Source organism: Quercus lobata, chromosome 3, assembly GCF_001633185.2.
Source record: "Quercus lobata isolate SW786 chromosome 3, ValleyOak3.0 Primary Assembly, whole genome shotgun sequence".
NCBI lineage: Eukaryota > Viridiplantae > Streptophyta > Magnoliopsida > Fagales > Fagaceae > Quercus > Quercus lobata.
Window position 1 is genome coordinate 29,999,842 of NC_044906.1, and position 22,683 is coordinate 30,022,524.

At 43.5% G+C, this 22,683-nt stretch overlaps 1 protein-coding gene across 1 annotated transcript; it reads right to left on the bottom strand.

Moving 5' to 3' along the window:
* Positions 1-18,084: 18,084 nt before the first annotated feature.
* Positions 18,085-21,492, bottom strand: LOC115980703 (putative disease resistance protein RGA3). The gene is made up of 2 exons (XM_031102926.1): positions 21,360-21,492; positions 18,085-20,018 (listed from the first exon to the last, which is right to left on the bottom strand). The coding sequence occupies exon 2, from the start codon at positions 19,825-19,827 to the stop codon at positions 18,085-18,087; it is 1,743 nt and encodes a 580-aa protein (XP_030958786.1). The 5' UTR covers positions 19,828-20,018; positions 21,360-21,492.
* Between the last annotated feature and the right edge of the window lie 1,191 nt (positions 21,493-22,683).

The following is a 22,683-nucleotide window of genomic DNA, read 5'->3' on the forward strand; positions in this document are numbered from 1 at the left end:
CCGTTCAAAGGGGAAGGGTCATGTATCCCCTGAAAAAGACGATCGAAAGGCTTTACGAAAAGAGATTGATGACTTGAAGAAAAAGTTGCGCCGAGCACAGCGGAAACGTCCTTTACCCTCCTCGGGCTCTAGCAGTGACGGGGATAATCAATATCGACGAAGATCAAGCACCCCCCCGAGCGAGACCTTTTCCTACGAGGAAGAGAGACCCCGTAAACGCAGCCACAAGAGCCCATCTTACCAGGGCCTGGCCAATGATGCCATGAGTAAGGCCCTGGATCGCATCTCCCAGTCGCCGTTTACCCGCAGGATAGAGAGGGCAGCGCTACCTCAGCGGTTCCATCAACCAACGTTCGCTATATACAATGGTCGGTCCGACCCAGTGGAGCATGTGAGCCAATTTAATCAGAGGATGGCCGTCCACACCAGGGATGAGGCGTTAATGTGTAGGATATTCCCATCTAGCTTGGGGCCTATGGCGATGAGATTGTTCGATTCCCTCCAGCCGAATTCCATAGATTCCTTTAAACAGCTGACGCAGGCTTTCGGTTCCCGTTTCATCACCAGTACTAGAGTCCCTCGGCCCCTCGATTCCCTCCTATCCTTGTCCGTGCGGGAAGGAGAGACGTTGAAGGCCTACTCGGATAGATACTGGGAAATGTATAACGAGGTCGAAACCGAAGGGAAATATGATGACGTCGCTATTAGTACGTTCAAAAGGGGCTTGCCGACCGAGCACGGCTTAAGAAAGTCCCTCACTGGAAAGCCAGTCACCAGCATGCACCAACTCATGGACCGAATTGACAAGTATAAAAGGGTCGAGGAGGACCAGAATATGGGGAAGGGTAAAGCGAAGGTCGTCCCTCAGGAGAGGAGGGACTTCAGGTCGGAACGGTTTAACAACAGTAACAGGCCAAGAAGGGACTATGTAGAGCAGTCCGGATCTACTGGGGCTCAGGCAGTCCATGCCGTGTTCCGAGAACCTCCTTTCAAAATCCTAGAGAAGGTGAAGTATGAGCCTTTCTTTCAGTGGCCGAACAAGATGTCTGGCGACCCTTCGAAGCGTAATCAGAACCTGTATTGCGCATACCATTAGGAGCCCGGCCACACTACAGATGATTGCAGGAACCTGAAGAATTATTTAGACCGGCTCGTCCGAGAAGGGAAGCTGAAACATCTGCTGCATCGCTCTGAAGGATGGCAAGAACCATCAAACAACGAAACTAGACAAAGTGCGTTGAGGCCACCCATTGGCACAATTAACGTCATTCTCGCCGCACCTGGAAGGACAGGCCCTGTCCCCTTCAGGGTAATGTCAGTGAGCAATCTCCCGACTAAGCCAGATGACAGGGAACCCAAGAGGGTTAGAGTGGGCGCCACGCCATTGATTGGGTTCATGGAGGAAGACAAACAAGGGACTATCCAACCCCATGATGATGCCTTGGTCGTGACGCTCAGGATAGGAGGTTATGACGTCAAAAGGGTGTTAGTTGATCAGGGCAGCGCGGTGGAGATAATGTACCCTGATTTGTATAAGGGAATGAACTTGAAGCAGGAAGACCTGTTACCATACGATTCCCCCCTGCTCAGCTTTGAAGGAAAGGTAGTCATCCCAAAAGGCATGATTAGGTTGCCTGTGCAAACAGACTCGGAGGTGGTAGAAGTAAACTTCATTGTCGTGGATGCATATTCCCCTTACACAGCCATCGTGGCCCGGCCGTGGCTTCATACCCTAAGGGCTGTCATCAACCCTGCACCAAAAGGTGAAGTATCCATCGGGAGGTCAGATCAAAGAGATAATAGGGAACCAGGGGGTTGCTAGGCAATGCATGGTGTCGGCAATCTTGCGGAAGCAGGATCGCGTTACTTCCACGTCGGCCGAGAGCGGCTTATAGCAGCTAATGACTACGGTCCCAGCTGCGAGCAGTGGAGGACCAGCCATGGAGGTGAGCTGTGAGGAGTTGGAGAAAGTACTCGTCGGATCTGACCCAGAGAGGTTTTTTCAAATTGGCTCGGAATTGCCGCCCCAAGAGAAGTCAGCACTGACTGCCTTCCTCCGACAGAATTTAGACGTGTTTGCTTGGGACCCCTATGAGGCCCCCCGGGGTAGACCCAGATTTCATCTGCCACCGCCTAAATGTGAACCCGGCCATAACCCCTAAGAGGCAAGCCCCTAGACGACCATCGAAAGAGCATACTGACGCCGTGATAGAAGAGGTCACAAGATTGAAGAAAGCAGGGGCTATCAAAGAGGTCTTCTATCCCGAGTGGTTAGCCAACACGGTGGTGGTGAGGGAGAAGAGCGGGAAATGGCGAGTCTGCGTAGACTTCACCGACCTAAACAAAGCATGCCCGAAGGATCCCTTCCCTATGCCCCGGATAGATCGGTTGGTAGATTCGACTGTCGGACATCCCAGAATGAGTTTCCTAGACGCTTTTCAGGGTTACCACCAGATACCCTTGGCCGCCGAAGACCAGGAGAAAACTGCTTTTGTCACCCCAGTTGGGAATTATCATTATAAAGTAATGCCCTTCGGCCTAAAAAATGCCGGGTCAACCTATCAGAGGATGATGACCAAGATGTTTGAACATCAGATGGGTAAAAACATTGAAGTGTACATAGACGACATGGTGGTTAAAAGTAAGCTGGCTCCCAACCATATTGATGATCTCGGGGACGTTTTTTAAACACTAAGAAAGTATAAACTACGGCTGAACGCGACCAAATGCTCATTTGGAGTGGGATCTGGAAAGTTCTTGGGCTATATGGTGACTCACAGAGGCATCGAGGCTAACCCTGACCAAATAAGAGCCATTCATAACTTGCAGCCTCCTCAGAACCCAAAGGAAGTTCAGAAGCTTACTGGCATGATAGCAGCTTTAAACCGTTTCATTTCGCGCTCAGCAGATAGATGCAGGCCATTTTTTCTCCTATTGCACAAGTGGAAAGGATTTGAGTGGGATGAGGAATGCGCTACTGCTTTCCAACAGCTAAAGGAGTACCTCACCCAACCACCGATTATGTCCAGTCCCGAGGCCGACGAGGTTTTGTTTGCCTACATAGCAGTGGCTCCACATGCAGTAAGCTTGGTTCTGATCCGAGAAGACAACGGCACACAGCGACCAGTCTATTACGTTAGCAAATCGCTGCAGGAGGCAGAAACCCGTTACCTCCCCCTCGAAAAGGCTATCCTGGCCATCGTGCAGGCCACGAGAAAACTGCCCCACTATTTTCAAGCACACACGGTTGTGGTGTTAACTCAACTCCCCTTAAAATCCATCCTACGCAGTGCCGATTACACAAGTAGAATTGCAAAATGGGGAACTATATTGGGCGCTTTTGACATTAAATACATGCCTCGCACCACTATAAAGGGCCAGGTCCTCGCGGACCTGGTGGCAGAGTTTGCGGAGCCCGCATCAGAGGGAAAGGAAGTGTCGGACTTACTGGGGGCTGATGAGAAGATGATCAACACGGTCTCCCAGCATGAAAACACCTGGTGGAAAGCGCACGTCGATGGCACAACGAACCAAAGGGGCTCAGGGTTAGGACTTGTCCTGCTCTCACCTGAAGGGATAACCATAGAGAAGTCATTGAGACTCGGGTTTTCAGCCACGAATAACGAAGCCGAATACGAAGCACTACTGGAAGGAATGGGAATGATCCGGAAGTTGGGGGGAAAATCCGTAGACATGTTCTCGGATTCAAGACTTATTGTGGGGCAGATAAATGGGGACATGGAGGCAAAGGACGAAAGAATGCAGGAATATCTAGTTCGGGTTAAGCACCTACAGTCCCAATTTCATCACTTTCGCTTGACGCACGTACCCAGAAGTGGGAATACTCATGCTGATTCTCTTGCGACGTTGGCTCCCTCCTCGGCTCAACCCCTACCTCGAGTCATTTTGGTAGAAGAGGTCCTCCGTCCATCAACAGAAAGGGCCAATGGGATTGGAATACATAACGTCAGGGCAGGACCGAGCTGGATGGACCCTATCGTTCTATACTTAAAACATGACACCTTGCCAGACGATAAGGTTGAGGCTGGCAAAATCAGGAGAAAGGCTACCCGATTCTGGTTATCGGAGGACTCCAAGCTTTACAGACGCTCGTTTTCAGGGCCGTACTTGCTATGCGTGCACCCAGAGGCTGCAGAACTCATCCTGGAGGAGTTACATGAAGGAATTTGTGGAAGTCACACGGGGGGTAAGTCTTTGTCTCACAGAGCCTTAACGCAGGGTTATTGGTGGCCGAGCATGAAAAAGGAAGCCATGGATTACGTGAAGAAGTGTGACCAATGCCAGAGATTCGCTCCGAGCATACACCAGCCTGGTGGAGAGCTAAACCCGATGTCCAGTCCCTGGCCGTTTGCACAATGGGGCCTAGATATACTCGGTCCATTCCCCAAGGCAACAGGGAACAGAAGATTTCTTCTTGTCGGCACCGACTACTTCACCAAATGGGTAGAGGCGGAGGCGCTGGCAAACATTAGGGATGTCGATGTCAAGAAGTTTCTCTGGAAGAATATAGTCACCAGGTTTGGCACCCCGCACACCCTGGTGTCGGACAACGGGCTACAGTTTGATAGCAAAGCTTTCAGAAGGTACTGCAGCGAGCTGGGAATTGTTAACCGGTATTCCACGCCAGCTTACCCCCAGAGTAATGGCCAAGCAGAAGCCGTCAACAAGACCATATTGAACGGACTGAAAAAGAGACTAGATGACTCAAAAGGAAGATGGGTAGAAGAGCTAGCCCATGTCTTATGGACATATCGCACCACGCCTCGTAGGTCCACAGGGGAGACCCCTTTTTCACTGACCTACGAGGCTGAGGCCGTCATTCCACTGGAGGTGAACTTCCCAACCCAGAGGATCACCACCTTTTGTCCCGCTACCAATGACAAACTTCTAGAAAAGAGCTTGGACCTCATCGACGAAAGAAGGGAAGGCGCGATGGTCCACCTAGCTAACTATCAGCAGAAGCTCAAGCAAGGCTACGACGCCAAGGTGAAGCCCAGGCCCTTGGTGCCTGGAGATCTAGTACTGAGGAAAGTCTTGGGCAATGCGAGGAACCCCGCATGGGGGAAGCTCGGACCAAATTGGGAGGGACCGTACCGCATCACTTCCGTAGCTGGCGTAGGAGTCTACTATTTAGAAGACTTGGATGAACGTGTAGTCCCACGCCCTTGGAATGTAAACAACCTGAAAAGGTACTGTTATTAATGAAAGATGTAAAATTTGATGCCGTATTGCTGTGCAGTTACTTGATCGACCCAAGTTCTGCCTGGCTCCTCGGACCACAGGCTTGGGGGAAATTAACTGCAAAACGGTTCTCACCCAGAGTTAAATAGAACCCAAGTCCTGCCTGGCTCCTCGGACCACAGGCTTGGGGGAAATTAACTGCAAAGGGTTCTCACCCAGAGTTAAACAGAACCCAAGTCCTGCCTGGCTCCTCGGACCACAGGCTTGGGGGAAATTAACTGCAAATGGTTCTCACCTAGAGTTAAACAGAACCCAAGTCCTGCCTGGCTCCTCGGACCACAGGCTTGGGGGAAATTAACTGTAAAGGGTTCTCACCCAGAGTTAAACAGAACCCAAGTCCTGTCTGGCTCCTCGGACCACAGGCTTGGGGGAAATTAACTGCAAAACGGTTCTCACCCAGAGTTAAACAGAACCCAAGTCCTGCCTGGCTCCTCGGACCACAGGCTTGGGGGAAATTAACTGCAAATGGTTCTCACCCAGAGTTAAACAGAACCCAAGTCCTGCCTGGCTCCTTGGACCACAGGTTTGGGGGAAATTAACTGCAAAGGGTTCTCACCCAGAGTTAAACAGAACCCAAGTCCTGCCTGGCTCCTCGGACCACAGGCTTGGGGGAAATTAACTCAAAACGGTTCTCACCCAGAGTTAAACAGAACCCAAGTCCTGCCTGGCTCCTCGGACCACAGGCTTGGGGGAAATTAACTGCAAAACGGTTCTCACCCAGAGTTAAACAGAAACCAAGTCCTGCCTGGCTCCTCGGATCACAGGCTTGGGGGAAATTAACTGCAAATGGTTCTCACCCAGAGTTAAACAGAACCCAAGTCCTGCCTGGGTCCTCGGACCACAGGCTTGGGGGAAATTAACTGCAAAACGGTTCTCACCCAGAGTTAAACAGAACCCAAGTCCTGCCTGGCTCCTCGGACCACAGGCTTGGGGGAAATTAACTGCAAATGGTTCTCACCCAGAGTTAAACAGAACCCAAGTCCTGCCTGGCTCCTCGGACCACAGCCTTGGGGGAAATTAACTGCAAACGGTTCTCACCTAGAGTTAAACAGAACCCAAGTCCTGCCTGGCTCCTCGGACCACAGGCTTGGGGGAAATTAACTGCAAATGGTTCTCACCCAGAGTTAAACAGAACCCAAGTCCTGCCTGGCTCCTCGGACCACAGGTTTGGGGGAAATTAACCAAGGTTCTCACCCAGAGTTAAACAGAACCCAAGTCCTGCATGGCTTCTCGACCACAGGCTTGGGGGAAATTAACTGCAAAATTTCTCACCAAGAGTTAAACAGAACCCAAGTCCTGCCTGGCTCCTCGGACCACAGGCTTTCTCACCAAGAGTTAAACAGAACCCAAGTCCTGCATGGCTTCTCGGACCACAGGCTTGGGGGAAATTAACTGCAAAATGGTTCTCACCCAGAGTTAAACAGAACCCAAGTCCTGCCTGGCTCCTCGGACCACAGGTTTGGGGGAAATTAACTTTCTCACGAAGAGTTAAACAGAACCCAAGTCCTGCTGGCTCTCGACCACAGGCTTGGGGGAAATTAACTGCAAATGGTTCTCACCCAGAGTTAAACAGAACCCAAGTCCTGCCTGGCTCCTCGGACCACAGGCTTGGGGGAAATTAACTCAAAACGGTTCTCACCCAGAGTTAAACAGAACCCAAGTCCTGCCTGGCTCCTCGGACCACAGGCTTGGGGGAAATTAACTGCAAAACGGTTCTCACCCAGAGTTAAACAGAAACCAAGTCCTGCCTGGCTCCTCGGATCACAGGCTTGGGGGAAATTAACTGCAAATGGTTCTCACCCAGAGTTAAACAGAACCCAAGTCCTGCCTGGGTCCTCGGACCACAGGCTTGGGGGAAATTAACTGCAAAACGGTTCTCACCCAGAGTTAAACAGAACCCAAGTCCTGCCTGGCTCCTCGGACCACAGGCTTGGGGGAAATTAACTGCAAATGGTTCTCACCCAGAGTTAAACAGAACCCAAGTCCTGCCTGGCTCCTCGGACCACAGCCTTGGGGGAAATTAACTGCAAACGGTTCTCACCTAGAGTTAAACAGAACCCAAGTCCTGCCTGGCTCCTCGGACCACAGGCTTGGGGGAAATTAACTGCAAATGGTTCTCACCCAGAGTTAAACAGAACCCAAGTCCTGCCTGGCTCCTTGGACCACAGGTTTGGGGGAAATTAACTGCAAAGGGTTCTCACCCAGAGTTAAACAGAACCCAAGTCCTGCCTGGCTCCTCGGACCACAGGCTTGGGGGAAATTAACTCAAAACGGTTCTCACCCAGAGTTAAACAGAACCCAAGTCCTGCCTGGCTCCTCGGACCACAGGCTTGGGGGAAATTAACTGCAAAACGGTTCTCACCCAGAGTTAAACAGAAACCAAGTCCTGCCTGGCTCCTCGGATCACAGGCTTGGGGGAAATTAACTGCAAATGGTTCTCACCCAGAGTTAAACAGAACCCAAGTCCTGCCTGGGTCCTCGGACCACAGGCTTGGGGGAAATTAACTGCAAAACGGTTCTCACCCAGAGTTAAACAGAACCCAAGTCCTGCCTGGCTCCTCGGACCACAGGCTTGGGGGAAATTAACTGCAAATGGTTCTCACCCAGAGTTAAACAGAACCCAAGTCCTGCCTGGCTCCTCGGACCACAGCCTTGGGGGAAATTAACTGCAAACGGTTCTCACCTAGAGTTAAACAGAACCCAAGTCCTGCCTGGCTCCTCGGACCACAGGCTTGGGGGAAATTAACTGCAAATGGTTCTCACCCAGAGTTAAACAGAACCCAAGTCCTGCCTGGCTCCTTGGACCACAGGCTTGGGGGAAATTAACTGCAAAGGGTTCTCACCCAGAGTTAAACAGAACCCAAGTCCTGCCTGGCTCCTCGGACCACAGGCTTGGGGAAAATTAACTGGCTCCTCGGACCACAGGCTTGGGGGAAATTAACTACAAAATGGTTTTCACCCAGAGTTAAACAGAACCCAAGTCCTGCCTGGATCCTCGGACCACAGGCTTGGGGGAATTAACAATAAACTATTCTTTGCCCAGTGTTAAACAGAACCCAGGTCTTGCATGGCTTCTCGGCCGCAGACTTGGGGGAAATAACCACGACATTGTTCTCCCTAAGTGTTAAATAGGGCCCAAATCCTAACTGGCTCTTCGGACCAGGGGCTTGGAGAAAATAAGGTTCGCAGCTAATACAGCTAATTATTAACTATCGTTCCATTCACGTATTCATTCACTTACGTTCAGTTGTCAGCAGTTAGCAATGGAATAGACATCCATTCATAATGGAAAAAAAAAGAAAAAAAAAAAAAAAAAAAAAAAAAAAAAAAAAAAGGGAGGTAAACAATAATATTTGAAAGAAAATAACCTTTATCATTAAAATCCCAAAAGTAATTCTGTTTACAAACCCTGATGAGGCAAAACAAAACGGGATACAAAAGGCGAGACTAACAAATCCTACACTAGTCTCCTAAGGGCCCTGAGCAGGATTGGGCTGATCATCGGCTACTTGGGTCCCCGGGGCAACCTCCTTGGCTTGTGCAACAATCTCGTTGATGTAAAGGCTGTCCTCGGGTGGCTTGTCCTGCACTGCTCATTGCCCCCAGCCTCGAGAATAGAGGAGTCAGTTGGAAGAGGCTCTTTGGAGGCGTCCTCGTCAGGAATTTCGCGTACATCCTCTGGAAAGAAGATGTTCTCAGCCTTCTTGAGATCAGAATCCGCTGGAACATCTGCCCGATCCAGGGCTACATTCCAGGACGTGGTGATGTATTCCCTGCAGACAATGGCTACCTCCTCGGCAATCCTAGCCTCAGTATCACGCACTGCACGCTCATACGAGGCCGCTACAGCCTTCTCAGCAGCCTCCTTAGCCAGACGGGCCTCCTCCTTGGTCCTTGCAAGCTCAGCCTTGAGCGTAGAGACCGCCTGCTGCTCCGCCGTAAGTTTCTCCTCAGATTGACGGAGCTTTACGCGCAGCTCCTCAGCTTGCTTTTCGGCATTCTTAACGCCGGCCTCTGCGCTCGCATGAGCCTTCTTCACCTCCTTCATTTCTTTATCCTGACGCTCAAAATCCAGTTTGAGGTCAGCAGTAGCCTTCTCAGCGGCATAGCGGGACTGAGCCTCCTTATGCAAGTCCTCGCGAGCCTTCTTGGCCCATTCCTCCGCAACAAAAATTTGTTAAGTAACCTGCGCCCAGAAGTAAATAAAACCCTATTAGAACGAGACGATAGTAGGGTGCACAATATGGGGACGAGATAGAAGATTCTACTTACCATAGCCATGTCCCTCTTCAATGACATGAAAAGTTCTGGCTGACGAGTCTTCCTGAGCCCCTCCATATCACGAGGCAAGAGAAGAGGTTGCTGCAGGGCATCAGCCAGGTAGGATGCCTACTCTTGTTGGGATTCCCATAGGGTAGCATCCCAGGGAACAGGGGCGGCGTCCAGTTCGATCCGCGGCGACCATATTCGTTGTTCCCTACGAGTGGCTGCCTCGTCTCGAGTATCAGTGGACCTAGTCCTCTTATCACGGGGCTCCCTCGTTTCTTTGCCCTTCTTCTGGGGCCTGGCCTTCTCGCGGCCAATCTCTCCCTCCTCCGGTTCCTCTACCTGCCTTTTTCGCCTTAAGTTAGGCATAGGCTGCAGCGGCGCGTCCGACGAGGAGGGAGGGAGAGGAGGAGCAGGAGCCTTATTAGCAGCTTGTTCCTTTGGGACATCCTTAGAGGACTGCCCCTTGCTCCTGTTTGATAGAAGGCCCCTGAGGCCTGTCCTCGGCTTCAAGTCCATTCCTTCTTCTTCAACTTCTTCGCTGGTGTCAACTTGTGCGATGACTAGACCAGTATCAGGAGCCGCTGAAGCACGGTCTAGATCGGCGTCGGAGTCTGAGAGCTCTACTACCTTGGCCGATACTTCTCCTTCCTCGGGAAAATGGAACTGGTCTATTTGTTCTTCCAAGGATGAATGCGAAGAACTAGCCTCCTCTTCCGGGATAACCACTGGGGGAAAGGCACGTTGGGGAGGCAGCTGAACAGGAGGTAAGTCTGTTGAAGCGAGGAACCCCGATATGGATACATCAATACGTGCCAATAGGGGGCTGCCAGCCCTTATAGCTTGGCCGGGGTCCACCAAGGATCGAGTGAGAGGAATGTAGTCCAAAATCAGAGGAGCCGACCGCAATTGTCCGTCCTCACTCACGAAAATCTCAGATCGCAGGAGGAAGTTTAGAGCCGGGACGTTGACACAGCTCAGCCGAGGAGATGTTCGCTCCTTGTCTGCAAAGGCCGTTAAAGGGTTTGTGTTAGTCCGAGGAGGCATGCAACCAAACCAGCAAGTTTAAAAAGGAACAGAAAGAAAAGCAAAAAGGGGGAAGAGCTCGAAACTAAGGTCCTCCCCATGGAAGCTAAATCTATGACACCCCACCTGGCTCTCCTGCCCTAGTCGGACAGTGAAGGCCATCATGCCATGGTCCGGAGACGATCAGATGGTCGTCCTTCAAGCCTTTGCTGGACTTGGGAAGACAGGATATCAACCTCACTTCGTCAGTCCTGGACTTTAGGTAATATGAGTCGTCGAGCTTATGGCATTCATAAAGATGAATCACGTCGTGCCATGAAAGGCCGAGGTTCATCTGGTCGTTTAAGGCGTCGGCGTACCCCAGGATCTGGAACAGGGTCGCGGTGCACTGGTGTGGGGCCAACCTATGACAACGTAGGTAGTCCCTAGTTATTCTCCCCATTGGAATCGTCATTCCTCCTTCCACGAAGGTTATCATTGGAATTGCGACTTCCCCCGTTCTTTTCCTGAAAAAAATTTCCTCCAGGTGGCAATACTCTAAACCTACCTCCGGTGGAATACGATACTTCGCCCTGAAGCCCGCCATACCGGCCGGAGTATTTACCATTTTTTCAAGCCTACCCATCCCCTCTAATCCTAGACAACGTGAAGGCAGTCTGCCTAATGAAGAATAACGAAGGAGAAGCGTGCACTTACGGGAAAGCGCTTGACGGAATCTTCAAGAGAACGGCGGCGAAGGTAAGAATGCGCTGAAGGAGAAGGTTCTAAGGTGTTCTGAATACTGGAGTGTTCGTCAAAAGCGAGGAAGGAACGCCTTCCAAAGCTTTATATACTCAGAGGAAGTTGGACAGACACACTCTCGCCTAGAGTAAATGAAATGTTGTCCACCGTAGATCCGGTTTCCAACCGTTGGATTAAGAGAGCGTAAAGCTCCAAAAGCTGCGGTTACTTCCCCCGGGGCCAATGAATGCCTGCAGCATTAATAAGGCACATGAGGGCACGCCTCCGCACGTGCAAAACAGAGGTCCCCAGTGAACCATCCAGTGGGTATCAAAATCCCACCTCTCCTCCTCGGATCAAGAAGAAAGAGTCGGAATTTTGAGGGGCTATTGTGGGGGTAAAGTTCACCAGTCAACAGTGGGCCTTGGCACCCATGCGGGGCCCAATCATGACAAGAAGTGAGGACATGGCCAGAGGGCTTCCAGCCCAACCCTGTTGGGCCGGGTCAGGCCCGTTTAAGAGGCGTCCGAGGAGGAACGTCTCCTCGGACGCATCAAGTGGGACTCCAACACAAACCCTTCACATAGAGGGAAATCGTCCCAAATCGAAGGAAAATGCTGAACGCACAGGGGGGCAACCACAACTGCCGCATTAAATACAAGAAAGCTACTTTTTCAGCCGCATTAATGTGGAGAGGACAGGAGAACAGTACTATCTTGGCCAGTGCAACTCACAGAAAAAGAGGATGATGTCTTATGGAACAGGCACTCAAGTAGAGGCCCAGACGATCAACAAGTGTAGGGCCATTATCATTCGAAGGATGCTATATAAGAGAAGAAAACCCCCATGATCAGGGGATCGGAAGCCAGAGAGAGCAAAAAGTAAGGAAAAGAGAGAGAAAAAGAGAGAAGTTCTATAAGAAAAGTTCAAGTTGTTGTTTCATGAACTGCTATCCCAGGAAGCTTAATAAAACGTTCCCACGTTTACATGGTTGCATGGCTTACTGACAATTACGTGCACTCTGTCTTGACCTAGTTCTTCGACCCACTTTCTACAAATTCATTATTGAGGGTTTTTTAGGCCAGAGTCGCCTGCTCACTGGGCCTGGGCCCCAAAATCCGCCCTTACAGCCTCAAACTCCAAAAAATGTCCAACATCAATGTTGCCAAAGCCAAATTTTTTGGCAACTTGCTACTGTGAACTGTCAAAACTAGCAAGTTTTGTAAACAAATACTATCTATTAAGGTCAAATGTTGTAAATATCACGAGGCATGGCATTCAATATATGTTACCTGCAAACTATCTTAACTGAAAAATAAAGAAAAACAATTGTTGGGACATCGGAAGTTCTAAAACCTCCACGTTTTGTTTAAACTGAATAATTCAGAGATTAGTATATTACAAATCACGCAAGTGATTAGACATGAAAGAATACACCAAATTTTATGTGAAAAACCCTCTAATGTAGAGTGAAAAACCATGAGACAAATCCAATTAATTCACTTTAATAAAATAAAGATTACAACACTTAAGATAATGCCTACAACTTTAGTTCTCAACAAATCTGGAAAAATATAAGAATTTTAAATCACTAGGAAGAAATATAATGTCACCACAAAAAACCAGAAGCTGATCAATTACTTATCTCACTATCATTTATCACTATATGATATAATATGCAAGCTCTACTACCACTATGAAAACCACAATGAAAAGGTGAATGCTGTAGACAGTTTCAAAGGTGTCACTAAAACCTCCTGTTGTCCTTATTATGGTGCTAAATAAATTGTCAGTTATTTGCATGACCATTTACCACTTAAGCAAAATGCGGTTACCCTTATGGACCATAGTTTTGAGTTCAACCTGCAACAATAAACAAGTTGAAGGAATAAGAGGATAAAACAGATAGCATACGACAATTTTGTCATGATTTGCAAGTAAGATTATGTTGTAGTACTAAACATACACTCTAGTGCAACTTCTAGGATCACTACCTCCAAAAAAAATAGCTCAGAGTCTGTTGGCTACAAAGTGTATCGCATTCCCCATTTTCTTCTATAGATTTTGTAATAGAAAAAAATGAAAGCCAATTTCCATTTTCACTATATTTCATTCTGTTTTTTCTAGAAAGTATGCAATGCTCCAATTCATAATTAATCTCTTAAGAAAATAATCAAATTAAGATGACAGCCCAGTTTTAAGGAACTTTCTTTTCAATAGGTTGAAAATATATAAAGGTAAGCTACAGAGTTTCAAAAGGCTAATTAGACTACAATTTCTGTTTATGCATTCCATTAGATGTAACTAAGCATATTTTCTGACTATGCAAAATTTTCACGTAAGTTTTCAGACTTGTACTATTGCTATGGTTTGGCCTTTATTGCAAATTGCAATTAATCTGTGTCTAATACTAAAGATTTAAATTGCAAGCATATCTTGAATTTTAGTTTTACAGATTTGCATAAAAGTAAAGGCAATAATAGATAAACTGTTGTGGTGCATTTTAAAATGGAAATTCAATAACTAATTTAGAGATAAAAGCAAATAAAATAGAGTACATTAATTTGTTTGGTATTCTATAATTACGTATATCCTCAAGGAAACAAACTAAACTGTCGAGAAAACTCCAAGAGTGAGACACGATAGAAATAAAAAAAAAAGCAAAGAAGTCACAAAAAACCAATAAGAAATTGATTCAATACCAAGACTGATTATTAATCCAACTAATGAACCCAAGACATTTGACATCTTCATATCTAATGGTGATCATTCTATGCACTCCCCCATGCCATGAAACACTTATGCCTTTGAGACAATGAAAAGGCACAATTTACTGATTTAGGAACTTGATAAATAACCCTATAACATTAAGACTAGATGATTAGCAATTATAGGTTCGAGCTATGAAGGTTTCTCTCTTTCTTCTTAAAATGAATTATCACTTGTTGATTGAAAACAGGTTTCAAGAATACAAAATTATGGATGTAAGGCTGAGTAAAGGTGTTATTAAAAAATTAACTAGTTTTCTTTTTCATATGTCACTAACCCAGATAGACTACTAAAGCAAACTAGATTACAGGTTATTTAAAAAAAAAAAAAAACCTAGATTATAGGTTAAGCTTGTTTATAGCATCTTTAAAGTTATAATAGAGCATTTTGTACATAAGCCTTTTGCACTATGGTAGATTGAATGAGGCCAAATGGGAACAGAAAATTTTGCATTACGTTCCAAATGAATGAGACCAAAACATTCCTATGACCCTGAGGGTTGGAAAAGTTATTGACTATGGGTTAAACAGCAAATACAACAGCATCAGAAGATGAGAAAGATGAATATAAAGTTACCTTCTTCCTTCTGCTTTTTATTTTTTATTTTTTATTATTAACATATTATTGACTTCTCAGCCCATGCCCATCCCCTCCACTCCTAGTGCTAAAACCCCACTCTTCCCCCTCTTACATGCAGGAAACTCTTGAATCACAAGGACAAGAAAACTACATGGTTTTGTATTCAATCTCTGAAATCTGTACACTAATCCCACCCTCTCCCTCCCCCCAAACATAAGGCAACCATGAAAATTAGCAAACCAAATTCCAAACCCTAAAACATAAGGATAGAATTTACATAAGTTGAATATTGTACAACTATGTCACCTGTCACCTTCCACCATATAACATGGAATACACAGGAAATGTGCCATTATGCATGTTAGGACTTTTAGTGGTTGGACAATTAGATAAAAAAATTATTTGTAACTATTGATCTTAAATTTTATCATTTTCAAGTAATTATGTGGGTTGTTATTTGTATTGGGATGGTGAGGTGAAGTGCCACAAGTGTTGAAATAGAAGTTGGAAGCGGCAGAATTTCACTCCTACCAAAATTGGCAGCATTAGGCAAAATGTGATGTGAAATCAAATTTTGAAAAACAGTTGGATAGATAGTTCGCCTCTCTATTTGCCTCCCTCTAGTACAAGCAAAATTGTGAGAACTTGAGACAATTCTGTTATTTTTTCTCTGGTATTCTAGTCCATATCCTCACAATATAAGATCCCATTTTCTACAAATTTTGCACACCCAATTCCTATCTGTAGAGCTAGATAGTACCAAAAAACCCTAGATCTTTAACCCTCATCAATCTCTCTACCTTCTCCCTCTCAAATTGTCAAATTTCATGAGAGGAGATTTAAGACCATCACACTCATTACTACCTTCAGAGTTTTGGTGTTGATTGGAGCTTGGGAATCATTGGAATAGTCTCAAAATTGCCAAGGAGAATTGGAGATTGAAATTGGAGGCTCAATTGCAGATACGGAGGCTAGTGAGAAGAAAGGATTCAAGGAATCAGTTGCTAGTAGGAGTTGAAGGCTCAAGTACATAGTTAGTTAGTTACTACTTAGCTTGGAGGGTCTTGTAAGTAATATGTACAACTACTATTCTCATTAGTGGATCATTTGGTGCTGTGATGCCCCGGAGAGGTTTTTTTGCCTTGTTCTCGGGTTTTCCTCTTCATTAACACTTTGGTGTTTTTATGGGTTATTGATTTTTTGTTTATCCATGCATACTTATGTTCATTGCCTAATTATGTAACAATTGGGCTTAAATTCTATATTTGGCATAAGATTGACATTAGCAGTAAAAATCAGTGCCTAAATTGTTTGAATTAGATTAGTGCAATTCTCAATACACTTGCTGCAATATGAAATGATAAAGAAGTTTTTTTTCTGTGGCCTTTTCTCAAATGTGAATTCATTCGAGAAAATATGCTTCATCACAAAATGTACTTCCCAAGTATCAGGATCTGATGTTTGGTTAAAATGAGGCCAAAAGACGGTTAAATATTTAGCTTGAGGTTATTATGGAAAGAGAAAATGATAAGGAAAATCACATAAATGATTGAGCAGAAATATTGAGATAAACCTTACATTAGAAGAGTATATAATCGAACTAACAAAGCCAATGTATTTGTAGTTCTTCTACTTGCCTGATGGTCACCCCCTGTAATTCACCCTTCCATGTAACAAAACACTTCAAACTCTAAGACAAGAAAAGAGCACATGTCAAGAGTTGAAAAATAAAGATAAAGAAGTATGTACAGATCCTAGATTGCTTTTCATGTGTCACCAAATCAGATTGACTACTAAAGAAAACCAGCATGCCAGATTAAGCTTTTGTGTTGCATCTTTGAAGTCATAGCACAGCTCTCTACAAAAAGCCCTATGATATGATGTTTGGATTGAATGAGGCCCAAAGCACAAGAAAGATCTTTCATGGATGTCTAGACTGAACAAGAGCAAAATATTTGCTCAAGCACAAAATATGCTTTCTCACATTTCAGAATTTGATGTCTGGTTTAAAATGAGGCCAACAAAGTAAATCCTTAGCATGAGGTTTTTATGGACGGACAAGGCAGTAAGAAAAAACTATCTCCGAACAGAAGATTAAGAAGAATATGTAGATATACCTTTAAAAGAGAAGATAAGAAACAACAAACTTCCAAATTTCTCATCACATATATTATATATATCACAAATATATATGATATAACAATGTTACGTTGATGGATATTGCACAATTTTGTGATTAACTTGTTTTTGAGAGATAAGCAGGATAATTAATTAATAATTTATTCTAATATGGAAGAAATTACCTGTGACTGGATCAGACTTCTGCAACACTTAATCAATCCAAGAATGAACTTCAGCAATACAGACACACATAAATCTCTACTTGTAGCTGAAATTTGTGAACCACAAAGATCATTGGCCCTCTTCTTCGTCATCAGACATGCTATTCTTGGTCAAACTCTTCTTCATCATCGCTGAAATGAAGAAAATGGGCAAGATCCACATAAACATTAAACCGTACATGAAATAACCTAATCAAGTTATTGAGAATTTGGTATATACATCAACCTAGATTGTTAGTAATTATTTCCCAGTGGGAAATTTTGGCAGAAAATAAGAATATTAATTGATTTTTTTTTTTTTGGAGAATTGAGCTGCTATTCACTTGAAACTCCTGTAATGAAGTTTTAAAAAGGAAGTCCGGCAGCGACTTCAACTTTGGGCACTGGTGAATAACCAACTTTTGAAGACGGGGCATTATAATAATACAATCTTCCTCTTCTTGCCCTTCAACCCCAATCCATTCTTCCCACTTGTGCAAACACATAAACCGGAGAGTTTTCAAATTTGGGAATATTTTTATCATGCTGTCTTTCTTGTTTTCAAATTCTATTCCCAAAAATTCAACACCCACCTTTTTTAATGGAAAATCGTAACCTATCCCTAAATATTCAAGGAATTGAAGCATTCCCAGAGGAGGTAAACGCTCTAAATTTAGGCCACCTCTCAAAGTAAGCCTTTTCAATTTGGCTAGGGACATTATCCAATTATTAGGGAACATTGTGGTGCCACAGTACCAATGAATTGCTAAATTCTCCAAGCCTGGAGGTGGCTCTAAGGCATTCATAACTGATACATCAGTCTCCATTCTTCCTCCATGATTCTCTAAGTTATCTCCAAAAAAATTTAGATCCAAATCATGAAGTCCTATCTTCTTCTTGAGCTCTGCATTCTTGGCCTCAAATGCATCTACCATGTTCCCCAGTCCATATATTTTAAGAGTTCCTTGAAGGTGGTTTAAATTTTTTAATTCTCCGAGTTCACATCTTTGGTTATCATCCTTGCCACCTACATAGAAACGACTTAATTTTGTAAGAGAACTCAATCTCCCAATCCCTCTTGGAAACTCAAACTGATGGGTCCAATAACCTTCTTCTTTCAAAATAAGATGTTTTAAGTTAATCAGTTAAGATGTTTTAAGTTAATCAGTTTACTCATCCCCTGCGGTAATTTTATGAACCCATCTTCACTACCAACTTTAATCTTCAAAATTTGTAGATTGCATAGATTACAGATGTTTTCAGGTAATCTGTCTCCATGGTAATTACGTATTTTGAGATACCTTAAATGTATCAAATTTTCTATTGCATCCGGAATTTCCTTTAACTTACCATATCGACTACTCAAAGTTAATGTCCGTAAACGTCTAAAATGCTGGAACAACCCGGACAATTTACGATCACTATAACCTACAAAGATGAGGGTGCGTAGAGTTTTTGCGCTATAGATGGACTTGGGAATTTGAGCATGATTTGGAATTTCTAAATACAAATGCCGAGCATTTTGAAGAATTGACCCCGACTCTTCGTAACCATTGATTGTCATGCATTCATTTTTTGCCATGAACTGTGCCAAGTCATGCACTATATCATGCATTTTGAACTTCATAAAATTGTCAGCATATCCATTATCCCCCAAAACTTGGAGGAGAGAGCGAACGAGTAAAATTTCAAAGTAATCTCTTGTCACGATTCTCTCCTTGTTTGCATTCGACTTAATATAACCTTGTGCCATCCACATAGATATCAAATCCTCCTTAGAAAAGAAATAATCTTTTGGAAAGACAGCACAATATGAGAAACATCGTCTCAGTGGTGAGGGCAAATCATAATAACTCATTAACAATGGCCCAAAAAGACCTCTTTCAACGTCTTGTAATTCCCACAATCTGCTATAAAAAACCATCTCCCATTGTTCCTTCCGACTCTTGAAGCACATGAGACTCCCTAGAGTTCTTGCAGCAAGGGGCAAGCCTTTGCACTTGTTTGATATTTTCCTACCTATGTCTTCTAATTCCTTACATTGCATAGAATCCCTGTCAGAAAAGGCTATTGTACTAAAAATCATCCAGCAGTCATCATCAGACAATTGCTCCAAATTGATCCTTGCTGCACTTCCCATAATGTCTGCAACTCTATTTTTGCGTGTAGTGACTAGAATTCTACTTCCTTGGGCAGCATTTTGGAGTGCAAGTTTGAATGGCTCCCACAACGTGGAGTCTTCAGTCCATACATCATCAAAGACAAGAAAAAGCTTCCTTCCCCGAATCAATTCACACATTTTATCCATTAGACTCGGCCATTGAGTAATGTTGGAGTCATCACCTTCAAAAGCTTGAATGATTGCTTTGGCAACCATAAACTTATTGAAAGGATCAGAAACACAAACCCACCCTTTTTTCTCAAAATGGGCTGAATTCAACTCACTATCATTATATGCTAGTTGGGCAAGAGTAGTTTTTCCAACACCACCCATGCCCACTAAAGAGATGACATGAGGACTTCTTTCTTCTTCACTACCCCTGCCCAATAGGATGCTCACTAGATCACCCTTAACCTTATCACGACCTAGAATGTTTGACACATCTACATGGGAATTAGTTGGTGGTCTCACAACTTCTTCGTTGCCACTAGTCAGTACAAACTGGTACATATCCCCCTCTCTGTCAATCTCATCTAACTTTAGCATAACTTCTTTTATCTTAAGAGCAATATCACGACGCTGAAAAACAGTAGAAACTGAGGAATTCAAGCTGGGTAGGGACAATACCTTCCTCCTCTTCGCAGTACTAGTTTCAGCTTCTTCTTTTTTCTCAATATCTGCTTTGATCTTGGCAGTGTTCCACTCATCCAACACGTCGCCCATCTCATAGGATACGTCGTTGAGCCTTTCTAACCAAAGCTTCACAGCTTTCTCCTTCACTTGCCTTTCCTCTGCATCGTCGAGCTTTGCCTGGATTGCTTGGAATTTGAGTTTAAGCTTTTCAACTTCTTCCTCGACATTTACAATGGACGTGACCTCTGAAGCAAAAAGTGAACCAAGCCGGTCCTTGAACTCTGAAGCAATGAGTGAACCAAGCTGGTCAATGATGGTAGAAACAAGAGCCCGAGCCATAATTGGAAATGGAACTCTTTTTTATTTTTGATTTTTTTTTGATAATCAAGAAAAGGAACTCTTTTTGACTGATAACACAAACACAAACACAAAGAGACTACTGATGAAAGAGCAAATTGCTGATTCTGGAGAAGAGACCCAGTAAACAGATGTAGGCTGCTCCAGTCAAGACCTGGAAGTGCAATCAAATTAATAGCTTTTGAAACGATAAAATGAGATATTTTTTAGAAACCAATGTTCTTACTCCATGCAGAGGAATTTTTTTTCTAAATAACAATAAATATTAAAAAATTTAGTTAATTGTCACATTTCAAAACAATTTTGAAAACTAGCATCTCGAGTGTCTAAAACTCGAGTTCCAAGATAAAACTCGAGTTTTTAAGTCTCGATTTGTAAGTGGATTAAGTTAAAGTGGGAAAAAAATCAGGCTGAAAATCGAGTTTTAAAAACTCCATTTCCATTAATTGAGAAAAAACGCCGCTATAGGTCTGTAAAACGTCACTATAGGTCTTAAAAACGCCACTATAGGACCCCTAAACCTGTACTTATAAAAATTTTTTTGCAGAAAAACGCCGCTATAGGGCTTTAAAACGTCACTGTAAGGCTTAAAAACGCCACTATAGGTAAAATTTTTTTGCATGAAAATCGAGTGTTAAAAACTCGAGATCTATATAAGATTTTCACACTTACAAAACGAGTCTTTTGGACTCGAGTTATAATGTGGATTTCGAGTTTCTAAAACTCGAGATGTTAGTTTTCTTAATTGTTTGAAAATGTGCCTAACTTACTATTTTGAATGGCTGAAGGAATCTGATATGCACAATACCTCCCACGCAGAGATTAAGTCTAAGTTGTCTTAGAGGGCCCACCTTCACATACGTCTGCTTCAAAAAAATTATCTCATTTTATCATTTTAAGACTACTTTACCAATCATATCATACCATTTTACAATACAGATTCATTCAATCAAACCACTGGGTTCCGTTATGACCCAATTTCAAACAGAATGAGTCATCATTCTGATGATGAATCCGAGTTTTCAGGGATTCTTGACATTTATGTTCATCATGCTAGAAACTTTCACAACATATGTATCTATGATAACCAAGATGTCTACGCAAAATTTTCTCTTGCTTATAACCCAGATGAGACTCTCTCAACTAGAATCATTAAATGCGGTGGTAAAAATCCAGATTTCAATGAGAACTTGAGGTTGAAAATCACCCAAGTTGATGCAGTCCAGAAATGTGAAATTTGGATGCTCAGCAGGGCCAGAAACTACCTGGAATGACCAACTTCTGGGATTTGCTTTGGTCCCAACTCCCATCTCCATCGTTGCTGCCGCCGCCGCCGCCGCCTTCAAACTGAGAGAGAGGAGTGAGTGAGGCGAGAAAGAGGAGAGAGAAACGGAGAGAAGATAGAAAAGAGACAGAGAGGAGAGAGAAAGGGAGAAGAGAGGGGAGTGGGTGAGAGACGAGAGACGGAGAGAGAGTGAGACTCAGAGTGAGTAATAAAATAGGATATTTAATTTGGGTACGAATTCTAAACACGCGTCTAAGTACCACACTTAAACTCTTATTTTTTTATTTTTTTTTTTAGAAAACCTAAACTCTGGTTGAATTTATACATAGGTATTAAAATTAATTAGGTGTGGTTATATTTATTCTTAAATATTTATGTAATTATCTTATCATATTTAAAAAAAATGTAATAAGATAATTATAGAATTTAATTTAATTTAATTTTAGGTTAAACTACATTGTTAGTCCTAAAGTTTACCTAGTTAGCGTTTTTGGTCTTTCAAGTTTTGAATGAGCATAGTTAGTTCCTTAATTTAAAAAAAAAAAAAAAAGAGTACTATTGATTATTTTGTTAATATTTTTTTTACTTATGTGTTTAAGGGAAGATTGATGTCGCATTTTTTTAGGCCTCGTTTGGGAGGAGGGAATGGAATGGAAATGAATGAAAAGAATAATTTTAGAATATTCTTCCATTCCCTTATTTGGGAGTTTTAATAGAGGGAATGGAAAGCTCATTCCCTTATTTGGGAGTTTAAGTGGGAGTGAATGGAATGGGTATGAGGGAACACTCATTCCTTTCTATTCCCTTAAAATCTTAAATTTTCATTCCCTTCGAAATTGGGAGGAATTGGAGGGAATAGAATTAAATTTAATGATTTTTTTACTAAAACTCCTAAAATACCCCTATATATTTAACTTTTTATTTTAAAATAGGGGTCTTATAGTAATATTGTCATAAAATGATTCCATTCCATTCCCTCCATGTTGCTCCCAAACAAGATTACTTACATTTCATTCATTTTCATTTATTTCCATTCCTTCATTTTAAAACATCCAATCAAGGTTACTTAATTTCATTCCTTTCCATTCCCTTATGATCATTTCATTTCATTCCCTTATGAGCTCCCAAACGGAGCCTTAATGACAGAAATATGTCATAATTGTGCCACATCAGTTATTACTCAAAAAAAAAAGTTATTAAAAACGGAATTGCCACATTAGATATATTTTTACTAATTCATTTTATTTTTAAAAATTAAACACAAATAAGAATAAATAAAATAAAAAACTAAAACATCCAAATCT

Excerpts from the sequence above, each read along its gene's own strand:
- LOC115980703 (XM_031102926.1), bottom strand. The coding sequence starts at position 19,827 with ATGGGCGACGTGTTGGATGAGTGGAACACTGCCAAGATCAAAGCAGAT.